At 40.3% G+C, this 24471-nt stretch overlaps 2 protein-coding genes across 3 annotated transcripts in view; both read left to right on the top strand.

The window, feature by feature from the left end:
* Nucleotides 1–7138, top strand: part of LOC119734998 (myosin phosphatase Rho-interacting protein-like) — a 49894-nt gene extending 42756 nt beyond the window's left edge. The window contains 2 exon segments of the mRNA XM_038208669.1: nt 6435–6976; nt 6978–7138. Of these exon segments, the coding sequence (XP_038064597.1) occupies nt 6435–6976; nt 6978–7101 (666 nt within the window). The 3' untranslated portion in view covers nt 7102–7138.
* Nucleotides 7139–7172: 34 nt separating this feature from the next.
* The window catches only part of LOC119734996 (protein outspread-like), a 45680-nt gene continuing 28381 nt past the window's right edge, over nt 7173–24471 (top strand). For both annotated transcript variants that reach the window (XM_038208665.1, XM_038208664.1), the window contains exons 1-5: nt 7173–7300; nt 8620–8766; nt 20552–20644; nt 21373–21426; nt 23971–24042. In XM_038208665.1, coding sequence (XP_038064593.1) covers nt 8623–8766; nt 20552–20644; nt 21373–21426; nt 23971–24042 — 363 coding nt within the window. In that variant the 5' untranslated portion in view covers nt 7173–7300; nt 8620–8622. The remainder of the gene's footprint in view (nt 7301–8619; nt 8767–20551; nt 20645–21372; nt 21427–23970; nt 24043–24471) is intronic.

Here is a 24471-nt window from a genome sequence, read left to right as displayed (position 1 = left end):
CCATAATATACATTACGACAATCAAGGATATAGGACAGCTGATGGCATGGCGTGGTTATGCCCGGATCAGTTCCTTTGCCCACGGTCTCGGTAAAATTTTCCCGAGTCTTAAGTCCAAGTGCAGACACTGGTACGATTTTACCCGTCCAGTTTTTACCATCGTCTCGGTTCAATCTTTAAAAAGATTTCTTCAGGAACATCCACTCCTGTACATCCCGTGAGTCACTTATACATGAGGCCAAATTTAGGAGAACCGGTACGTGTATTCATTTCGTTTGAAGATTAATTTAATATGGCCTTTAAATTGTTCCCACACTTGAGATGAAGCCGAACTGAAATTCAAGCCAGAGGTGGAGTTAAGCCCCGGTTTCAAAAATGTTATTGGGTTAAGATCAAATCCTATTAATGAGTGGCAGAGTGAGAGTAGTCTGATTAGTCTTGTACCCTGGATGAACTCCATGCTATGCAGTGGGAGCACTCCTGTGTTATCAGTCTAATAACATGCGTCAATCTGCTGTCAGTTTTGTGCTTGTTTTCATTACTGTGTGCTCAGCATAATGCTCTGTTATTGCAGTAGCTTGAAGCTTCCGAACGTACAAATTGTGTGACTGTGCAGAATGTACACCAAGTGAAACATTGCCCTGTGAATTGTGCCCTGTTAATCCCCTTTTTAATGAATTGGGTAATTGCATGTTGTACCATATGTATGCAATCGAGTCAGGATCCAATTTTGAGGCACTGCTTACCTTATTCAAGTAATTTTTACTATAATATGCAAATGATGAATGTTTATGACTGCATTGGTAAGAATAATTTCATGAGGTGCTTACCTTATTCAAGTAATTTTTACTATAATATGCAAATGATGAATGTTTATGACTGCATTGGTAAGAATAATTTCATGAGGTGACGGATGGAATGTTCCATTCCATTAGGGGAATGGAACGTTCCATCTGTTACCTCATGAAACTATTCTTTCCATTGCACAAACTGTGAAAAATTCATTATTTGTTTTATACAACACCTGAATAAATCCCTGTCATCAGAGCCATGCTATAGCGCCACCAATAATTACCTTGCAATGGAACTTCTTTTAACCGTCAAATAGAACTTCTACTTTTGCGGTGCGGCCGAGCAGGGCCATTGGTTGGGATGAATAATTATTCAATGACACGTGATCAATGACACACCAATCAGATGACTTTTTTTTTTTCCAGGCGTTTTATAAAGCTAAATATTAAGCACTAACAGAAAGCGTGTCCCACAGTTTTGCAGAGGATTTTGGCCTGTTTGAGAATGCTTACATCCTATTACTAAGGGTTCCGTGTTTATATGTACGTGAAAGAATTACTTTGCTGGCGCTCTAGTACAGAATGGTCATCATAAGCACATATTCTGGTATTAGAAGAGCTTGTTGAATTGGACTCATATCACAGGACTAGTATCACCAAAGTCACACTTATGATGTGAATTAATACATAATCCAGAACAGCGCACCCTATCAAGGTTGTCTCTCAAACCATGGACAGCCTGCATTTGTAGCTGGTCAATTAGGAATGACAGCCAGTTTTGTAGGCTGGTCAATCACAAGTCCTCAGAAGCTATCACAAATCCATCATGAGTGAATCACAAGTCCGCACAAGTCCTCACAAGACCGCAAGACTCACAAGTCCTCACAGTACCGCAAGACCATCACAAGTGAATCACAAGACCATCACAAGTCCCCACAAGACAATCACAAGTCCCCACAAGACCGTCACAAGTGAACCACAAGACCATCACAAGTGAATCACAAGACCATCACAAGTAAATCACAAGACCATCACAAGTGAATCACAAGGGAATGCAGTCACAAGAAAAACATCCAGTCCAAATTCAAGTCACAAGCTATTCAATTGAACTCTGACAAAGGGATTCCTTTGTTACTAATTATGCACCTGCTACTTGCAACCAGACTTCTGAAGTTACTTGTGATTTTCTTGCGACGGGGCTTGTGATTCACTTTGTGCTGTAGTGATGGGCTGTTTCAACACAGCTAGCAGCTCAACCTTGACACTACTGAACTGTGTGAGTACCATTGATGTGCTGGCCATGGCCATTGTTTGGGTCAGTGACATAGCCATGCATGTAGCAGAGTCCATCTGGGTTAATTCAGACGTCAAGACGATTTCCGTCACTGGGGCAGCTGATACAACACATATGCATCTTTTCTTATTATTTTAATTTGATGATTTCATATTTGAAATCAACTACATCCCCTGTATCCTCCCAGTGAAGGACCTGTAATAAATTCCTGTGCCTTGAAAATATACAAAACTGCGGAATAAATTCCTGCACCATTCCTGCACCTTGAAAATATACAAAATTGCTGAAATAAGTTCCTGCACCTTGAAAATGACAAAATTACTGAGAAAAATTCCCTCATCTTAAAAATATGCTAAATAACTAATGTGGCATCTTGTTTGAAATAAACTTTTTTTACATTGGTCAGAAGAAAAGTTAGGTGACTCAAAACAGTTTTTGAATAGATTTTGATTCCATCCCTGAATCATGATTTCATTTGGAAACGACTCCAAATGTTCCTAGCTAAAAGGCAAAAGAAGCCACAGTTTACCTCCATAATATATCACAAACGAACTATAGATGTGAATCGCTAATGCAAGGTATCGGTATATTGAAGGTAAAATCCCTTGCTGTTATTATTCATCAAAAAGTCTGCATTGTAGTGTGGAATAGAATCTCGATGGATTCGCTACTACTGAGATGGAATTCTTCTAAAAATGGGTGCCACAATGCTGATTTCCCTGTTGGAGTTGATACTATTTCTGTAATTAGTTGCCCAAGCCTGGCCAAAAACTTTACTTATCAGTTGTAAAAGCATTGCTAAATATAATCAAAATTACATTGAGCATCTCAGACATAAAGCTCGCAATCAAGGATATAATGTAATGGGCAACAAACATCTGGATTTCGATTAAAATTTTGGACATAATTGGTTGTCTGTCTTCGAAGCGACATAATTGAGAAAACAGCCAGGGACATTCGATGCACTTTATTAACCAAGAATGAATTGCTGGGATTAAAAAACAACATTCATATGGCTGGGCTCAGCATGTGAAGACAATTACTGCCATTAAGGAGTGTGCGTAGCGCATCCAATTGGTTTGTTAACCAAAAAAAAGTGCAGCCCTCGTGGATTAATTTTAAGGCTGTCCATTGTTGTCATGTGAAGTGATCTTTCAAAATTAGATTATTTTATTGATAGAGCATGGAAGTACACAAACACATCTGAGGCAGTGGTGCACAGTATGTGGAAACTTTCAGATGCAGGGTATTTAAATTGTTGCCAAGGTTTTCTCTTATACCTGTAATGTAATGTGAGTTACAAAAAAAAATTGCCAAACCAACCAAACAGTTCACTGAAATCACTCGATACATCTATGGAAGGATTAAGGCTTCACTTCCACTTGGTAAAGACATCAAAGTTAACCTCTGTGTCAATACTTACACAAACTTGCCAATAACTGTTTAAAAACATCTGGCATCTTCAGTTTTCACTTTTCAAAGACACATACATGTACATGTACATGTACATCATGATTATGTACACATACCTACATGCACTGTAACATCACAACACAAATTGTAACTTTGAAAACAAATGCTGAGTGGCAGATTTTAGGTCATTTGATTTAAATTGTATGTTTTTTCCCTCCCTTTAAATCAGATGTACTCAGAGTTACTGTATGTATTTACATGTACATTAATATTGATGTTTCCAACATTTTCAAAAAGTCCATGCAACGCTGGTTTTTGTTGTTGTCTGTGGTGATTATTTTCTGTGTCTTCCATGGTGCAAATCACAGGGAGTCATTTAAAAAGTCCTACAAACACTCCAGCAGTTCATAAGTTTTTTTCTTGGTTTTTTTTTTGAGTTGGAGTCACTAAACTCTGCTGTGAAATAAAAAAAAAATCACATTGAAGCATGAAGTAAAATTGCAAAAAAAAGAAAAGAAAAGGAAGAGACAAGATGCCCTCAAATTGTTTTGATGTGGAATTGCGCCAGGCGTTATCCCATCTGTCGTCGTCAGGCACTCAGTAATCACGTAGCCTACAGAATCTTCCATCCTGCCTGATTAAACGGCAGGATTCCATATCTAGCTGACCTGATTGCAGTCATGTATAGACTGCAGGGCGCTGTCTGCGTCAGGTGCAGAGAGAAGAAGATGAGGATGCGACCATGAACATCAATCAGAACATCTTGAGGAACCCTAACATCTTCACTCAAGCGCAGATTGGCAAATTGAATCCTTTTGAACTGATTTTGATTCCATCCAGGAGTCACGATTCAGTTCCAAACTCCAAATCAACTCCTAATTCCCCCCTTTCCCCGCCAAAAAATATTACTGTGAAAGCCTCCAAAAAATCACATTGTACATTGTAAATGAATTGTAGTGAACTGCTCATGTGAAGTCATTCAGAAATGTTATCCAACCTAAACCATGATTTAAGTACAGGCTCATAAAATTATCTAAAATCAAATTACAATGCAAATGGGCACACTCAGTAAAATTGTGTACTGTCAAGTTGTGCATTCTAAGTAAACCCTCCTATTGCACTCTGCGCAAAGTTGTCCTTTCAGTCAAAATCAAGCAAGTGACTGCTTCAACAGTTATGAATTCCCAGCCTACATAAAGCAAGATTGACTGGCTGTGACTGATTATGTAACTTAATACAGTGCTTGCTTGACATTTGATCTGACTGTTGGTGACAAGCCTATTTTAAAAGTATAGCAGGGGAAGGGGATAGACATTTCGACTGTCTGTGACTGTTTAAATAGTAGGAGGGTTAAAGGATTTCACATTCTGCTTTTGTCCGATCAGTTTCTGTATCTAATTCTTCCCCCAGTATTCTAATCTTTACCCTTCAAGTAGTTGTTTCACTTATCTCAAAACGCACCCCCCCCCAAAAAAAAAACCCCTTAAACTAAACAATTTTTTTTCAAAGACATCAAGGACAACTGAACTGAAGGTTACCACAAGGAAAAAACCTGAAGCTGGAGTGAGATAGATAATCATTTTCCGAAAGCAGTGGTCATGCTGCCTGCACGCAGAGAAGATCAAAGGCTGGAGCCATACTGAGAAGCAATCTGGCTTAGCTTAGGCTCGTCATTAATATTCATTATTCATCTCAGCCAGGTTGGGCTGTCATGTAGGATTGGTTTAATCGGATTCAAGTTAGTGTAAGGGTGCTTTGAATCTTGCCGAGCCAGGAAATAGTGTGAAAAGTATTTGAGTTAACAACCTATGAGATAATTTCGATTTTGGAAAGCTGCATACGGGTTCCGTCACAGTGTACAAGTACTTGCAGTCCTTTGGGGATTCCATCCCTTTAAACTTATTCATAAATACTTGAGACAATTACTTTTACCCATTCCTATTGGTGAAGAGCCCGTCCCGTGGGTGGTTTTAAAACGCCGCTGTGTTCTGCATCACATCCCGCAGAATGCGTCAATTGCATGCCTCGCAATCTCCATATAAGGAGATTTTTAGCCCTGTGTGGGCAAGGAACATACAAAAGACATGGCCAGAGGGTTGCTTCACAAAACATGAAGTAAAATTGTTGAACAAAATTGTAGGAATGTTGTCAAGTTTTGATTTATGTTGGCTTTTTGACCGATTTTTTTGTTACTATTTGTGAATGGGAATAAATATGTGATGGTTTTAAACAAGTATGTTTAAAACCAGCTAGGGGCCTTGCCGCGGATAATGTTCAGCTCGGGCCATTATTGGTGAGCAGGTCCCTAGCCGATTTTAACCATACTTGTTTAAAACCGCCCAAGCACATATTCCATTAAAAATAGTTGTTTATTTAGATTAAACATTCATGCAAGTTTGTGCATAAAAAAATGTACAGAGGCATGTGACCCCTAACATTTTGTTTAACTCAGATTCCATTTTCTTCATTCTTGTTGGATCATTTTACAAGAAAATCCCAGACAAAGATTCAGATTCACAAGGAGAAGTGTTTGGAATGGGGCAGATGAAATTGTCATTTCTTAAAATCCAGTGTTGGAATTTTTTTTCTTAGTAAGCCAAAGTAGAATCGATGAGCATTGAAAGTGTTATAATAAAAAGTTAGTGTCACAAGTATTGTACATGTTTATGTATGCATGCATGTGAATCTGTTTGTGAGTTGTTTGTGTTTATGAAAATAAGGAGTTAATTGGACATTTTAAACAGTGTGCTCAGTTAGTCTTAAGAACAGAAGATCTGAATACAAAGCGGGTGCATTTTTGAACTGTCAAGTGAACCAGATCTGCAAATTTGTTAATCATTGATTGTCTATCGTGCAAAAGCTACTTTGGTTCTCTATCATGCAAAACCTATTAAGAGTATTATTTAATGGATTTGCCTTCTCTCCTTTGTATCCAGGAAAAATATGGAAAGCTGTATGCCACGTCTGATAGCCCACCTCCCAAGACTGAGCCAACTCCCAAGAATGATCTCAACCAGTCCTGGCCCAAGAGCTCAGACAAGGAGGCAGTCTTGAAGGAGTTGGACCAGCCTAAGGTTAACAACTCGCTGAAGCGATCGCAGAGTTCCGTAGATGCCAGGTCCCGGTACTCGGACCAAAGTTCCTCCGTGTCATACTCTCGTAGTACCTCGGTGATGCCTGGACTTGGAGTAGACCAGGAGGATTACGGGTCCCAGCCGCTGACCTCCAAGAGGAAGAATGAGATCCCGTCCAGTCTCTCCTCCAAGTCCATCCGCTCGGATGAGGTGATCCGTTCTGCCCCTCAGGCCAGGCAGCCGCAGGATGGTGAGACCCCAGCCGAAGCACTGAGCACCCGATCATCACGCCTACGGTCTCGCATCCGGGCTTCGGACACGGGCATCTCAGAGCTGTCTAAAAGTGGGGCAGCCTTGGCGCTTGGGATCCAGAAGAGCCGTAGTGATATTGTAGTGGATCGGTCACCTATGCACCACTGCACCAGAACAACAACAATGTCAACTCGGACCTGCCGGGGTTAGGCAGCCGCAGCGACCCACAGCGACGGAGCTGGCGGCTACGCAGCACTCAAGAGCAACCGTTACCTGAACTCCCGTCCCCTCAGGAGAAATCCCCCAGGGAAGTCCTCCCCCCAACCACCGTGCGGCCCGAGGACAGCGGGGCGTATGGCAGGGAGCGCTCCAGCACCAATGAGTCTCAGACATCAACGGTCAGTACAGGAAGCCAGTCAAGTGATGACTTTGAGAGACTGGACAATCCTAAAAAGTCAGGATTACGTGTCAACAAGGTGAATGCTAAAAACAATAGGCCATATAGTTTAGCAAACGAAAGCACAGTAAATACACCATTGGGTTCAAAGCAATTTTATCTTCAATCTCAAAATTGAAGATTGCTAAAAAGTAAGTTTTGAATTATTGCAACATGTAAGCCTCTGTCAATAGTCAAGCATTCACGTCTTTTTGTACCCCCAAACTTATGTCTTATGTTGAGTACCAGTTCAGCGGCTGATTTACCTTAGAAACAGTATGTATTACATTAAACTGACAGTATGCTATGTGTAGGATTTATGCATCACAGGTGTTGCATGAGTCTTGGTAAATGTTTGTAATTTGTTGAAGACAAGAACAGATTTCACTAAAGATTTAAAAAAAAAACATGCAAAAAACATACACCTACGCAGTTTACATGTAGCATGGACTCTGTGCACAAGTACCCCCCCCCCCCTCAAAAAGAGATACAGGTTTATGACAGGCATGGATGCAGAATTATTCTCATAAGAGAGATATTAAAGGCACTGAAATGCCATTGCTACTGATGGGTTTGCACACCTTTCAATAAAATGAACATCAGTCGCGCATACTTCATGTGATATGTGTGCAAACTGTAGCATGCACGCAGTGCATCCAAAACAATGGCACTATCATAAGCCTATTTGAGATATTGTGCGCTGAATAGGAGGGCACTAATTTGCTTGCGGAAAACACAAGATTTTACCCAAACCAGGGCCTACTTCACGGTGCTGCTGAACAGTTAGCAGAAAAATTGTGCTAACCTAAAGCACTATTTCATAGCATGGATGTGTATTGTTACATGTACGTCACTTATTTAAGCAAGTTTTTTGCCTCGGAGGTAAGCATGCCTTTTGTGTGCTTGCTGCTTACTCTCTCCATGAAATAGACGGAGGCTCTGTAAGCAAAAAATTGTGTGCTTAGCAGGGCCATGTAATTGGGTCTAGATAGTGCACTCATATTGTGTCCACCATATCTCATAAAAGGCTAGCGAGTAGACAGTTTCCATGAAATAGACGGAGGCTCTGTAAGCAGAAAATTGTGTGCTTAGCAGGGCCATGTAATTGGGTCTAGATAGTGCACTCATATTGTGTCCACCATATCTCATAAAAGGCTAGCGAGTAGACAGTTTCCATGAAATAGACGGAGGCTCTGTAAGCAGAAAATTGTATGCTTAGCAGGGCCATGTAATTGGGCCTAGACCACAGAATGCCATCAACTATTCATGCACGTTTCAGTCATGCATGTTCCATCACCATGACCAACATTAGTCCAGACAAATGACCTTTTCTGCTGATATTCTGGTTGTTTTTTTCAGGCGATGCTCGATGGAGATTCACCATCACCCAGCAAGAGGACGATAGAACGGCGGAAGCATGCCAACAACAGACGCGGTCGGCACACGGTGACAATAGACAGCAGCATGCACGTCATCCCGTCAAGCGATGAGAGTGAAACAAATAAGGTAAGCGGAAATAAAAAAGTACTTCATTACTCAAGCCATTTTACCCACACTTGCCTCTGTCATACAATCCAGGAGTATAAATGGATACTGGCATTAGCTGGGGAGTAACCTGCGATGGATTGGCATCCCATCCAGGGGGATCAGAAATATTCTCAGTCGTTTTATGCCAAGGAAACCGGAGATATATGATGGCCTGATGGGCCATATTGGCTCGTGACAGACTTTACTTACTCAAATGGGAACCGATCTGAATTATGCATTAATGTGCATGGCCAGACAATGTTGACGACTTCTCTTCATCAAATAAACCACACAGAGGTACTGACTAAGATGCATATTGTTATAACTGAAATATTATAACAAAGAAATTGTCAGGAGCGAGTTTTGACTGGTGCTGTACCAACTGAGCTATCCAGGCCTATGTTAGCAGTCTTTCAAGTAGTCAATGTCTTTGTCGGAATGCACTAGTCAGAAGCTGTTTTTTTGTTGGGGGGAGGGGTTGACATTTTTATGAACTTCATCTCGTTTTCATTGGAAATCACAATCTGGAAACATAATATTTGCCTACATCCAGCATTCTCAAAAATTGCCAGCATCGTTAAAATTAGAATATAATTTTGGTCACATTTTCAGCGATTCCTATTCACGAGTTGAGTGGTATTAAAAATACATGGCATTCAAAAAATGGCGAGTTGAGTGGTATTAAAAATACGTGGCATTCAAAAAATGGCGAGTTGAGTGGTATTAAAAATACGTGGCATTCAAAAAATGGCGCACCAGTTTCTGTCTTGTTTCGTGGAATTTCAGCTCCATACACGGTTACTATGGTCTCCGGAAAAAAAAAACCAATTGGTTCTGGTAGAAAACCACTAACATGCACAGTGTCTGAAAACCAAGGTATTTTAACCAGTTCACGCCGGGATTATTTTGACGAGAACGGAACAAGGCACAGGATTACTTGTCACTCGACCTCAAGCCAGGTGGGTTGAAGCCATCACCCTCAGGCAGCACACTCATATTCCAGCCTCGCTCGCTGTGAGCAGGTCGCTGACAGATACATGTATTTCCGCCTCGCTCCCTGCGTGTTTATCTGTCATCCGCAATACCGCAAAAATTGGCTTGACATTTTGTGACATTTCACCAGTCACCAGTACCTCTACATGGTACAGGTAGTCCACCTTTTTTTCCCCTACTTACTGCATCAGCCACTTTGTGAAAATCCTTTTACTTTGTATTTGTTGAAGTTATCGTTAAACTTCGACCTTGTCCCCAGTTCCTACTTTATTTCCAACCTCATTTCCAATAGTGGGCCCTGGGATGGGAATTCCTTACTCATGCTGTGATTGGACAGTGACACTATGGTACATACATGTATGTTCCATAGTTATTGATATTTACCTGTATTAACAATGCAAACCACCCATACTTACAAATAGGCCAATGTCTCTTTCATTTGTTAATAAAATCCATACGAGTACAATGTATGCAGATTCGATCTCAGTAGTTTCACCACGTATGATAAGGTGGCTTTAACTTTTTTTCATTTCTTATTTTTTTATTTCCTATCAAATTTGACTCACGTGCATGTACGTACAGACAGCAACATGACATGGCCTTGCCATGCATGGATTTTCCAATCAAGCTATTAAATCTAGTACCAAAGAGACTGCTGTGAAATTGATGAATTGTGAATTTTAGTATTACCACCAGACTATGATGTGCACCAGAACACATCACCCACAGGAAGCCTAAATTGGGTACGTATCCAAAATGTTTGGATATGCACCAGGGTGAGAGAGCAGGTAGTGGTGAGAACATACTTCTCGACACCCTAGGAATGAGGTTGCATTAAACACTTGATTGTTAATTGTTCCTAATTACATGTAGTATGCACTGTAAAATAATATTGTGTACATGTATACTGTGTCTACCGGTACATACACCATGCAGTATTGCTGCTGTATACACATGCAATTAGCATCTCCTTTTCAGATGCAATTTAGGGGCTTGGATATATATCACAAGAATAATGGCCCTAGTATGCCAGGCAGGCAGGGTAATTACATCTTTTGTCCCCGTTCTGCATCGTTGCATTGCTTAATATTGCCAGGAGTGACTCCCTAGTCAATGAAATTTGCTATTAATGTTCGACGGATTATGCATGAACCAGTCAGGATATGAAGTGCGGTTGATAATTGGTACATGCATGTACATTGTACGAAAGTGAGCATCATTACTGTAAATGTTTAAAAGAAACGAACATGAGAAAAATGATACAATCAATTAAGCTTTTCTTATCATTGAGGTGCACCTCTACAGTATTTGAAAGGACATGGTGGTGAAACAATGATTTTTCTCACCATCCGGATATTGTTTGAACTTCTTTTTTGCAAAGTCATACATTTCAAAATAATTCAGGCTTAAATAACTAGGCATGGCACGCACTATCATGGACCCACATCAAAGAAAGATCACAAAAGCACAGCAAAACATGTCTGTTTATGCAGTTGCCATGCCAATTGTTGAATGACACAGAGTATCAGAAGATGGAACCTGTTTGATATGTGGCACAAGAGGGCGGTGTTTCCCAGCTCTGTGGTCAGGCTTGCCTGAAGCCTTTTTGTGTGCATGCTAGGCATTCCTATGTTAACTTATTCCTCCATGGTTAACTAGTTTGGTGAGTCCAATGACCTAAAAGTTTATTTTTGTTCTCTAGGAACAGGGACCGTAACTACACAGTTGGCCTAATGATGTTGTAGTCCTAGAGCTTAACACAGAACTTGACAACATTTCAAAATAATGGCAAATGAATGTGTACGAAGTTTACAAATTTTTATTTCGGATGGACATTTAACCCTAACATACTAAAATCCATCAAAATCCATACCCCTATTTTGGAGTATTTTTGAAAGCCTAGCGGTACTGCAGGATTTTGATGGATTCAGGATACCTCCATACTGAGCAGTCACCAACACCAACATTTGTGTGCATGACACAATAGGTGGATTTGGCGGATTCAGGATACTTTCTAGTAAAAGTGCTCAAGGGGTTAGGGTTAATACACGTACCACCTCCACTTGGTATCAGAAGTTGACTAGATATCTACCTGAAGTTGCCTTGAGTTTACTTCACTTTGAAATTTTCAAGACAGATTTTCCACTAACATCCAACTTCTAGTCCAATGGATTCAAACATATGAAGCCTGTTTATTCCAACAAAATCTAATGTCATGTATTGCTCTTTGCTGAAATTAGCAACATTCAAGGGCAACTGTCCATTTTGGGATTTTTTTGGATTCAGCAGGAATTTTTTTAGTGGTTGATATACCGGTATTTTATTTCTTTGGTATACAATGTTTTGTTTTGAAATCTGCTTTTTGTGGACCATTTTCTTGTTACCGGTAAATTCAGGTACTTGTAAGTTTCGAATTAAAACTGAGTTCTCTGTGTTCTTCAACAAATTCAATTTTTTTTTTCTATTGATAAATTTTCAACTTCTATGTTTCATTCTAACTAAAAACCTCCTTTTTTGGGGTGTCCGCAAACGTCTGAAATTGTTTGTTTTGTTTTGGGCAAAAGCAGATCCCTTTTTAGAGCAGACTGGCGCTGGTCCGTACATAATCAATACTGATAATGAGGTGGGAACCAGCCTACCCCGCGAGAATGGAATTATTGTCCGGCAGCCAATAATTCAAAACTGTAAAGTAATAATTCAATAACTAAACACTGCAGATTTTTTGGGGGGTCAGTGTCTCATGCAAAAGTGAATAACTTTTGTGTTGTTAGAAAAATAGCAATTTAGAAAAGGAATCAATTTTTCAGGATGAAACTTAAAAATAGCACGGGGAACGCATCTTTAAAGGGAATATCATTTGCTTTTGCTGTAATTTTCAGAAATGGATGGAATTGGGGGGTTGGAAATATATACATGTAGCAAATATAGTTACACTGACTTTTTTGAGGTTTTGGGTTCGAAAATGCTATAAAAACCAAGAAAAACAATCATTTTCCTGTAGTCTGGCTCCCTGACTCCATATAAGAAGAAACAGAGCAGTTTACATACATTGGGGAATTGTAAGGTCAGGGAACCAGTCTAGCTGGCTTGTACCCTTTCATAGGTGTGTAATCGATTGCAAACAATTGCGATGGTCAATTGGGGCCAGTATTTGAAAAAAAGCCAGTTTTTTCCAATGCTGATCGGCCGACCAGCATGGGAAATTGATACAAAAATACCACTTTTCTTGAAAATGACAGTATACCAGGTGCCATGATTTTACAGGATGCTTTACACTGTCATTCACTAACAGTCCAGCAAGGTATTTCAAAATGATTTGGTAGTTTTATTTTTTGATGTTTGCAAATGTTGTATTTCCCTTTAAAAAGCCAACCAACCGCATGCACCTGGCATTTAGCATGGTACCCAAATCCACTGAATACTAGTGGGTCTGCATGAAAAAAGACCCCCTATTTGCATTCAAGGAATGTCCAGCAATGGATGACATATTTACAAACCCTCCTAAATCGTGGCTCATGAAGCTTATCAGCTGTTGCCTCCTGAAGATTCTGTCCCAGTAGAATCTTGTGGCTGCTTTAAGACATTGATGCTGGGAAAAAAAGAAGGAATCCACCGCCCCTGAGGTTTATACCGTGATCCACCTCTGACCTTCCGATTTCCTCTTGGGGGGCTGAGTCATTTTAGTTACATGTATGCTGAACCCCAGTTCCTCTAGCGTTTACGGATTCCCCTACCGCAATGGAACTATAAGATAGTTTGCAGTTTGTGTGGTGGTTTTGCAGATGGGTCTGTGACCCAGATTAACATAGAGTCTGAAGGTAAGTCATCAGAGTTTGGCTGCGATCTTTGTTGAGTACACTTTACCATCCTGCATGGGAACCATCAACTTCAACTTCTCCTGGCTTGCTGTTTTGCAGTCTCTTGTGTGCTGAGATCCCTGCCAGGTCTTTCAAAGTCAAGTTTGCCGCACCGTCTGGTTACAGTTGATTGCAATCTAAATTGACATGGCCAGGGCACGTTAGTAGGATTGTGCCTGACATTTATGGTGCACATGTATCATGACTCAATTTTTCCCCCAAGTGGGTACTGTCAGGGCTGCATGCAACTGGCAAAAAGCAGCCAGTCTCCTTATTACAGTTGGTGTTGATTCATATTACATACTGGTATATCTCAGGGACAGAAATACCATTGGATGCATAGTGTACAACATTCTTATCGTTCATGACCACTGGGCATCAGAGAAACAAGTACATGTACCATGTACCGGTACACAGGGTTTGCTGAGCACGTGGGACAGTGAAATAGTCATTACATGATAAAAGTGAGCATAGCTGATTTGACAATCGTTACAAGAAATGGCCATCCAAATTGTATTGTTCATTGCATCCCATAGGAGAGAAATGGCACCAGAACCATACAATTTCCACAAAATTTGGAACAGATATGAATAGGACAGTTGGTCCTAGTCAGGTATGCAGCGTTTGCTCAGATCAGCTGATATCCCTGTTTTTTTTTAAATTTTATTTTCACTGTTTTTTTTAATTTTCACTTCACATTTATGCCATTAAAAATAAAAATATTTTTTTTTTTTTTTTTTTTTTTAAATCCTGTTTAAAGTCTTGTTAAGCATGAAATTTCCTCTTCTTTTGGTTACTTTCCATTTGCATGCCTGCCTAGTACTTTTATTGTGGGTTCTTTTAGATTGTAGGGGACAGTAGGCTACAAGAAGCTGTAGTGAGTATACATAGCCCCCTCTATTGGCACATCATGTATCATTTAGATAGTAGCCAGAGTTGAATGTACAGTGTTCATGTTTTGTTTCCTGTTGCTGACAGATCAGTCTAGATTTTGATTGCTGCCCTCTTGTGGCGTTTCAATTTTAAAAAGCGACAGAAACACATAGCATTTCGACTGGAAATAACTGATGCAAAGAAGATGCAAAGAACGTTCACAACTTCACTGTATACATGTACACTGTTCACATACTTGTTACTGAGTTGTTGGAACCGCACACCATGTGTATCTTGTTTGATACGTGAAGGTTTTATGGTGACCTAAAAATTGTGGGGATCTTGAAACCACCAAATATAACTCCAACTAATAGAAAAATTCTCCAGAATGCTTTCCCTGCCAGGACAATATGACCAAAGGTGCAATTGGGAGGGGGGGGGGGGAGGGGGTCACAGTTGCTGGCATTTTGGATCTTGGTTTCTCAATTAGAAAATGGTACATTACATTACAGCCAGGTGCATTGCCAAAATTTAACTCCACAACACATAAAAAAAGAACTGAAACCTCGGAGCATGAAATCTTATTATGACAGCTCCTGCCAGACAGCAGGCAGTCCACTGTTGAGGGGTTTCACATGTAGTTGATAATGAACGCAGGCCAAGGATATATACTTCCTAATGCATGTAATGGCAGACATACTGAGTCACTGTCCCCTAGGGGAAGGAACAACCCACATTCTTACAGCTGAGCAAATCTCCGATGAAACCAATTCACGGCCGGCCGTACCAACTGAGTCTTTCCTGGCATACTCAATGCCAGGTTCAGTCTGTGGTGCACGTGTTTGCAGGCTTGGGGTTAATGTGGTACCACGGTGTGTGTCACCGTGTCTGGCACCCACCAAGGAGTGACATCAGAGAGGATTGCAAATCAAGGTGAGACCCTTGGGTTGTCACGGTGGAGTCTAGACTCTGTTTTACGATCCCTATTCCTCCAAGGTTAGAGGAGAAGTGAACCAGGGATATACCGGTATGTTGTAGGGGATTCTGGTTATGTATTACTGCAGGTGCTGGGCTGGACTGTGTCCCCATGTGAGGTTCGGTGGATTTGATCTTGGTAAGAGCGTGAACTGCATCATTTTCAGATCCTAGTGTTCTATCGGTGTGGCCCTCTGGAACCCACTGGTAGGCCACATGGAACAATACGCAACAAAGCAAAGTTGGGAAACTGTTAAGTCTGAGTGAACCACATAGACAGTTGCAGATACATGTATATATGTGCATGGCCTATAATTGGACATTTGCCCACCTCTGCCATATTAGTCAGCACACAAACAGTCCTGACACTGCTCAAAATTGAAAGTACTACATGAGTTAAAGTTGTCGGAGCAGTTTTTGTGTGTCCAATTTCTACTGTGACAAGATTGTTAAATAGTGCAAGAATTTGAGCCTATCGCAATACAGTTTAGAAAGTTGAAGATGGCTCTCGGCCAATTTGTCCAATTGGCATGGATTGTACAGGAAACGCTAATGGCTCGTTCTCATTTCCTGGATAGCTGGCTATACGAATGACGAATGACATCTAACCTGTGGGATCTATGGACTCTGCATGTCTCTTCTGGCAAGCAAAGGGCTTTTGATGGTTTCTTTCAAAGTGCAAAAACCGTGAAACACCATGGGTCCTCTGTGGTGATAGGGAACGTGTTGTGTGAAGTACCTGGATATCAGGAAGACAGTGCCCGGTGAGTGCTTGTGTAGTTGAAGGGGAGAACAGAGAGGTGAACAGATATGGTTAGGGCACCGGATAAGTCATCCATTTGTGTGGTCTTGTGATGTCACATGCAACTCACAATCTGCTAAGTGTGTTAAAACCCTAACCCTGCTAAATGCCACAGAATGCACCAGTAGTAAAAAGTTGTTGCAAGTTGTTGCATTTAGCAGTGTCCTGATCTGCATGCATTCCATGTCTGCATTCTGTTGCATTTGGCAGGGTAGGTACTTGGTACCAAGGTTGGCACTGCATTCTGTTGCATTTGGCAGGGTACCTAGAGAATACCCCATGGGGGTTAGGGTTGTTAACTTAATGGCATGGATATGTTGTGTGCTACGCGTCAGTGTGAAATGCATAGTAGTTGATTTTCGCCCTCTTCTGTGTTAATTTATTTAAGCATGTATGATTTACTTGAAGAGAAAGAATTGCTGAACATGTACATGTATGCTCCAGTTGTCTGTGTTTCAAAAGAGGATTTGCAGCGTTCATGAGGCTTTCATCCCAGGCTGCCATGTTGGGTTACTACATTTATTGGTAACAGTTGCGAAACAAGGAGTGTCAGTAATGGTTACAGACAACTAAACGTTTGTGTACACGTATCCATTTGGATACAAAACCTCTGTAAAGACTCTTTGGGATTTTTTTTTTTTTAATGAATTTTTTTCTTAACAATATACTTGTACATGTAATACAATGCAACTAACAAAAACAACTTCTACTTGACTTTGTGGATACAAGAATTTCGGAATGCGTGCACTGAAAGTGAATTGAAAAAAAAAAATCAAAAAAATCAGATTTAAAAAAAGAAAAAAATGGGAAAATTGGCTGGAAAAAACCCTCCTCTGCAGAACTATTTTCCAGTGGAGGTAACACGTTTTCTGGAAAGTTTAAAGGCTGTCTAAATTTATCTTTAAATAGGTCCTGCACTCTGTTACTTGTGCAAACATGTTTTTACGGTGATCAGTTGACAAATGCTACCCTTGTTGATTCGGTCTCGCTTGAGAAGCACTTGGGCTTCAATTTGGAGGAAGCATGGCAATTACACTCAATCTGACACTCACTTTCAACAATGTTTAGCTTCGTGTCAGGGCAAAACCTATTTGTAGCTGCGATCACTGAACTAACAAAGTTACTTTCAGTCATCCCAAGACCTTTCTTGGTGCACCACTATCTGTTCGTAACTACGACCCCTATTAGAGGAAATGCAGATGTACCTTTTCAAAGGAAGAACCAAGCTACCGGTAGTTGCTGCCAATAGGGATGTGCATCATCCTCAATCAAAATCAGATGTGAAGATGAAGTACATGTACCTAATACCAAAGATGCTGATACTCAGTATAGTTCAATTTTATAAAACAAATTAAGAAAAAACTTACAAAGATAGATATTGTTCAGGCAAAAAGAGAGAGGGGAGGGGTTAGCTTGAAAATTTGGCAGTTGAATATTTTTGAGTTTGGTCAGTAACCAAAACAATATCAATACTTTATTTGTTTTCTTATTTTCTTTTTTCAGTTATGCATTTAAAGTAGAAAATTGTATAGTAACTATGTTCATAATTTTCCCTATTGACCCTTTTTGGATGGGTTCCGTGCATAAGTACCCTCTCCAAAGTAAGAAAGGGAGAGTTGGGGGTGACCACTGGGAGAGACAAATGATTGCCGACAGCGCCTGATGCTCACACAAAGACGCTATGGCTTTGTGCACATTCAGAATGAAATTAGTCGTGCGTACTTACCACTATACGCGAGCAAACCGGTACGGGCATGCGGTGTGTTCCGTCCACGGGGCTCTCAAAAGTGTTAAAATAGCGCCTTGTCTTGTATGCAAATGGAGCCCATACCCATTAAAGGTATGTTTTTTGCACTGTCGGACTGGATAGTAATTGTACTATTTCACAGCACAAATTGTGCCACATCGCAACACATGATACGCCTTCTCTGCACACTGCAGGTCTATCCAAAGTCTAGGTATAGAGAAGTACCACAAAGTAGCCTTAATTAACCCTAGTCTGAAGAAAAAAAGTTATTTAAAGTACTGAGCAGTAGGATTCCAATTGACCCAGTAATTTCAGCTGCAGATAGTCATAATTTTCAGAGCCCCCTTCTCAACACAAATTATTAAAAATTTTGCTGACACACTGGATGTGAAGCATGATGTGCTCTGACCAGAAAATAGTGAATTTGGGGCCTGAAGATAATAAAAGACATTATACATGTACCGTAGGTACCATACACCTTGCACCATATCATTTAATTTGAAAGCTTCACCAAAGTCACGCCATTACCAAAATCAAAACAGGAATTTGTAATTATAAACCAAATGGGAATGACACCAGGAATTCCCTCATGTTGAAATTATTCAAATGGAATGAACACAAACACTCATTTGATACAGCAGTGGACATTCCTCCAATTTCCTGAATCTTGCCCGCTGGTGTCAAGTTATAGTTCCAGCCATTCCAGATGTGTAATAGATACGATTGCAGGCCACAGATCAGATCTTATCGCAAGCAGCTGCAACAAGAAAATGCAACCTCTTTCCTTGCAGCATGATTTTGTCCTCCATCCATGCTGACTAGTTATTTTTTCTTTGATGGGCTAATGATAAGTCAATTCAATGTGCTCTGGTGAATCACACGAATTGTAAATCACAAAGTTAATATTTTTAGTATGTGTGGGATAATTTAGAGGTAAAAGTAAGGTAAAGTCTGTCACGAGCCAATGTGGCCCATCAGGCCGGCGTTTATCTCTGGTTTCAGTAGCATGAAATGACTGAGATTATTTCTATTCCCCCTGGACCGGATGCCAATCCATCGCAGCTTACTCCCCAGCTAATGCCGGTACCTATGTATACTCCTGGATGGGGAGAGGCAAGTGGGGTTGAACTTGAAGTGGCTTGCCCAAGGACACAACACATGACCAGCAGCTGGATGCGAACCCCTGACCCTCTGATCATGAGTCACAAACCCTAAATAACCACTAGGCCACACTCCCCACATCATGCTTTACATTGTGGTTGTAGGCTATTGTGCAACTGTCATATCATATTATGGGTTCTGTTGCATGGATCAGACATGGTAAATCATCCTGCCACCCTTCCCTGTACCCTGCTGGGGACAGCAGGCAAGCTACTGTGTTAGTAAACACGGCCATGGACATGTATCAACACAGGTTGTGATGTGTGAAGCAGGTGACACAAGTACTCGGGAGCCAGACTTGTGACTTGTATGTTATAACTCATCAGCCATGATCACAGTGGATTTTTAGAGGGCAAACCAAAATCTCTCATTGTCAATGGTTACTTCACACGTTTTACATGTAAATCCAGTGCAAAGAGCCCTGGAAACTTCACCCTTCGTCACTTTCCTGGAGTCAAATGGTTACTTTTACAGACTTACCTCTGCCCAATAATTCTGCCCAGGGCAATTCCCCTTGACCCAAAGTCAGTACAATAGTGCAAGCCAGTAATTAGGCACGAACAAGCGGTCCATCTGGATCTATAAATACTGCCAGTTTCATTACTTGGTACAATTTTGGTACAAGTTGAATGTGTTTGCAGATGTAAATGCTCCCGCTCCCACAAAAAGTTTAATGTGAACGCAGCCTTATTTTTTTTACAAACATTTAGTATGCTCAGTATGTGACAGTACAGAAAGGAAGACAACTTCTGCTGAATTTTGTCAATCGGCAGGAACAAATGTTTTGTTATTGATGACATTGAATATAATTGGATTGAGCAGGTGTCACACTTTGCTATCTGTTGGACTCACTCACAGATTTGCAGGGGTTTTTTTGGTTTAACACAAAGAACTCAGGGATTTATAGTAGAAAGATAACAGAAATTGGTGACTTCTTACATTAGATTCTGCATGAAGAGAACTAATGAACAGTTTTGTAGTTTAGTCCATTTCATTTGGAAGTTTTGCAGGGAAGATTCAACATTGATTGATTTGAAAGATTAGCATCAATGTGTTCAGGTGTTAGCCAAAATGCTGAGTTTAAAAGTTGCAGCAAAGATTGGAATACAAGTGTAAATGTATCTCGCATAGCAGAAGGAAAAAGTGACGTTGTTTTGATTTTGACTTTTATTTATCGACAGGTATAGCTTCCATGATATTGAAATGCCCTCTTATGTGCAATTATATGTTGGTTCTGTATTTCCTGGTTTGTGTCGGGCAAATCCTGAAGCATGTCATCCGACCACATCCTAAACTTGGACTTATTTTATAAAAATCTCTCTTCCCGTTTGTTCTTTCCACATTCTCGCTTTGCAGGACACACCGACGTTAAAACGCTCCAATTCTGACCCCAATCTAGCAGACAGCGACGACATGTTGAAGCGCAAGCAGATCGCGATGACCTTCCCAGTAAGTACATAACGTGTAGCCTCTGTTTCTTTTGGAAATAGAATCTTTTGGCAAGATTTCAAGAAAGGAAAGGGCGGGGATAGGTGGATAGGAACTGTAAATCTTGTTGCGTGATAATTTGTGAGTGGGTTACACCTCTATGTTCTGACACCCCTATGTTCTGACTGCACATATTCCTAACCCTAACCCTAACCCTAACCCTAACCCTAACTGGGAGTAACACAATATTACATGAATGTGCAGGTTGTCGGAGCATAGGGGTGTTGGAACATAAGGGTGTCGGAACATAGAGCAGTCACCGATGCAGTGTATGGGACACACTGTGTATCTGTACAGATTCCCACATGTTTTGCACAAAGTACGCACAGTGAAATTTCACCTGATATATTGGCTCAAACCAATAGCTTCTTTGCGTAGGCCCCGGCTGCATGGCAGCAGTAATGTTTAATCATGACTATCTCCCATTCCTTGACATTGTTGACAGGGATTATTGTGCGCTGAGTCCATAGCAAGTTCGATTTGGTAATTGGTGATTATGTCCCTGGGCTAGATAGTTTACCACAATTACTTGTACCATGCTTCTCATTGTGGATGTTGGAGACTCTTCTTAAGGCAGTGCTGGTAGGCCAAGTATACAGTCAAGTAAACAGCACTTAAATTGCCAGTTTTTGTTCATGTTAAAAGATTGTTTAAAATTTAAACCACTCTTGCGATTATTTTCTGCGCAGGGTCTCTTCCATCTGAAGAAAGGATGGTTGATCAAACAGGGAGATGGCGAACAGGTGAGAAACCACATCTCTTTTTTCCATCAAGATTTTAAAAGCTCCATTGCAGACTGCAGGCATAAACTGGCATTTACAATGGATAAACCAAATTGTCAACCTTTCTCATTATTCCCATTTCCCCCAGTCTTTCTTCCATAATCCTCGGCAGACATTTTGCACAAAAACGAAGACATCTCTCAAAAGGAGAAACAAATTTCTATAATTGTTACACTCGGGCAAATCTTCAGTGGCCCATTACATGAAACCACTTGCACACTGGGTGGCATGACTCACTTCCATAATTTCTGGTATAATGAAAGTTTGAATGTCATCCTTAGGGGTTTGAGCAGTTATCAGCACCACCCATACATGTTCATGGTTTCCTTGGTTGTCATGGTAACCCAGGAGTATAAAAAAATCTCTTCCCCTAGTCCTGGAGTTACATGGTACCGTAAAAGAGAAATTTTTGTGTTGGAGGTTCCACTCCACTAGATACGCACTCATAGGAAACAACAGAAAATTGGACAGAAAATGCACTGCACGGTGGCACCCACGAGCAAGGCGGTAATCGGTTATTCACAGGAAATTAAAGATTACAACCTCTAGGACAATGTTCTTTTTTCATTTTACCAGAGATAGCGTAATTAATTTGTGTTTATATTCGCCTCCCCCCAAACCACCCCTAACATGGTTCCCAATTTCTGGCCCAGTTCTAAATGTAGGGCCCCCCCCCCCAATTCTATGCTTGATAGATCCAGACGTTGGGGTTTTTGTGAACGAAATCCCCCGAGTTACAAAGCCGCTAATCACAAATGCTTGATCTCCAGAAAGAGTTTTACAATCTGTCCCAAGAATAGGCCGCAAGGACCTCTTATACAAAATTATCTGAGGGATCACAAAAAAATCATGAGCTCGGGGGAAGATTTAGGTGAAATGCACCCTGAAGAGGATGAAGAGTCTGCTGGGTGCCAGGAGACCGGTTATAAGTCAATTAGGTTTGTTTACTGGATACCAGCCAATGTGGCATCTGTTCACCCATTGGCTGTATCTAAATCCGGTACTTTGTGACTTTGCCATTGTCATGCTGCAGTAGACAGCCATAGCCCTAGACAGCAGTGACTTTGTCGGACATGAATGTAGGCGTTTGTTGCCTTCCTTCCATGTCCAATCATTATGTAGGTGATTTCCAACGATCAGTCAATTGACTGATTTTTTACAAATACAGAGTATGGACAAAATCGTGTTTCGTGATCAAAAGGTTGTACATGGTTGTTCACTGTTTTCTCAAAGTGTAATTTCCACTGAGCTGAAACTTCAACAAGTTAGGTTTTGAACATTCTTCTTTGGATTTTGAGTGGGATACTTATTGAAAATGAAACAAATGCATAAAAAGCAAATGATCCTACAAGCTTTGTTGCATTGGGCCCAGTAGGCAACTACACATAACTGATTTTTGCAGTCTTTTACATTTTGTGGTTTGACGTTCAAATCCTGGTGCCTGACCTTTACTGGCCGGATCACAATGATAATGTGACCCATGCATATCCTGACTAAGGAAGCTTGGCACAACCAAAGCATCCTGGTAGATAAAAAAAAGGCTGTCCATTTGACATGTGATCCACTGGGAGTAAAATAAAACAACTTAGTACTTCCACATTGCATGAGGGGTGTCAGAAAACGTGGCTGCTGGTGAGTTTAAAGGTATAGAGTTACTTCTTGTAATATGGTAGTTTTGTTGTTGATAATTTCATTTGTATGCTGTGGAAAGATGTGAGATGGATTGTATTAAGTTAAGTTCTGACTGGTTGGTGAAATATTTGTAGTAGTTACTGTAATTATTTGTACAGCACATTTGTGAGTCATTCTGGCAAAATGAGACAGAACTAAGCAGAGGTTGAAATGAGGGTTTGCAGGTATTAGGAAAGAGAATGAGTATTATGAGATTCTCCTTAGAATACTGTTTGTTGCACTTCAATTGGACACATCTTTGACAAGTTCTGGCTGTTTAAAGTTTGCATTTTATTGACATGTCAAAAAGGTAGAACACTGAGAAAAAGGCCTTTAAATTTTCGAGTTTTATATTTGAATTGAAAGATGCCAATTGTTTTTTCCTTAAAAATACTTACATACTTACATACAAAATACATATCGTGTTTTATACTGTATTTTTAACATACATATCAAACATTACAAATATGAATAAATCTGAAAATTGGGGAAAAAAATCACCCCCATTTAGTTCATCACATTTTCTCCACTACGGCCTGTGCCCAGTTCCGTCTCATTTTGCAACAATGCCTCACATTTTATTGAATTGCTGAATACCAGATCGTTCTCATTGTAAATTACATGGAAGCAATCACACAAAAAATGTATCAACTGTAAAAAGTGAACAAATGTAATGAAAGTTTTTTGAACAGATAATCTCATTGTGAAGATACTATGTTTCTTGCTTTACATGTTCCAGTGAAGTACATGTTCCAGTGAACTGAGAAATTAGGGATGTTCATATTACCACATCTCTCAAAGTATTCTGTTTGTTTTGTTTTGTTTTCTCTCCAGGACTGGAGTAAACATTGGTTTGTGCTGTGTGACAACAAGCTGAGTTACTACAAAGACTCAAGTGACGAAGACGTAAGTTGCACATAGTAGAAATCCACAGAAAATAATATCCCGCCAAAATAAACAAAAACGCTGTTAAAAATGATTGCCATTTCTTAACTAGCTTTTAAGCACCATTATATATCACACAGATCAGATTTGTCAGGATTTTTCCTGATTTCAAGATCTTTTCCAAGATTTTTCCTTATTTCAGTATATTTTTTTAAAATCCCATTTGAAATCTGAAATTCCTTAATTTTTACCCTTTAAGTTTTTTACCTATAAATGTTTTTATAGAACACAAGGAAACAGGAAATTTCAGGGTGCTTTTAGGCAAATACAAACGTGTACCATGGACCTTACACTGCTCTGGGGCCCTTGGTGACCTTTAAATCCTCTGCTGACTGTTTCTACGATTGTTCATCCCCCCCCCCTCTCCCCCCCCCCCCCCAATCTCACCCC

The sequence above is a fragment of the Patiria miniata genome, unplaced genomic scaffold (genome assembly GCF_015706575.1).
Source record: "Patiria miniata isolate m_02_andy unplaced genomic scaffold, ASM1570657v1 HiC_scaffold_28, whole genome shotgun sequence".
NCBI lineage: Eukaryota > Metazoa > Echinodermata > Asteroidea > Valvatida > Asterinidae > Patiria > Patiria miniata.
This window is presented reverse-complemented; position numbering and strand designations above follow the sequence as displayed.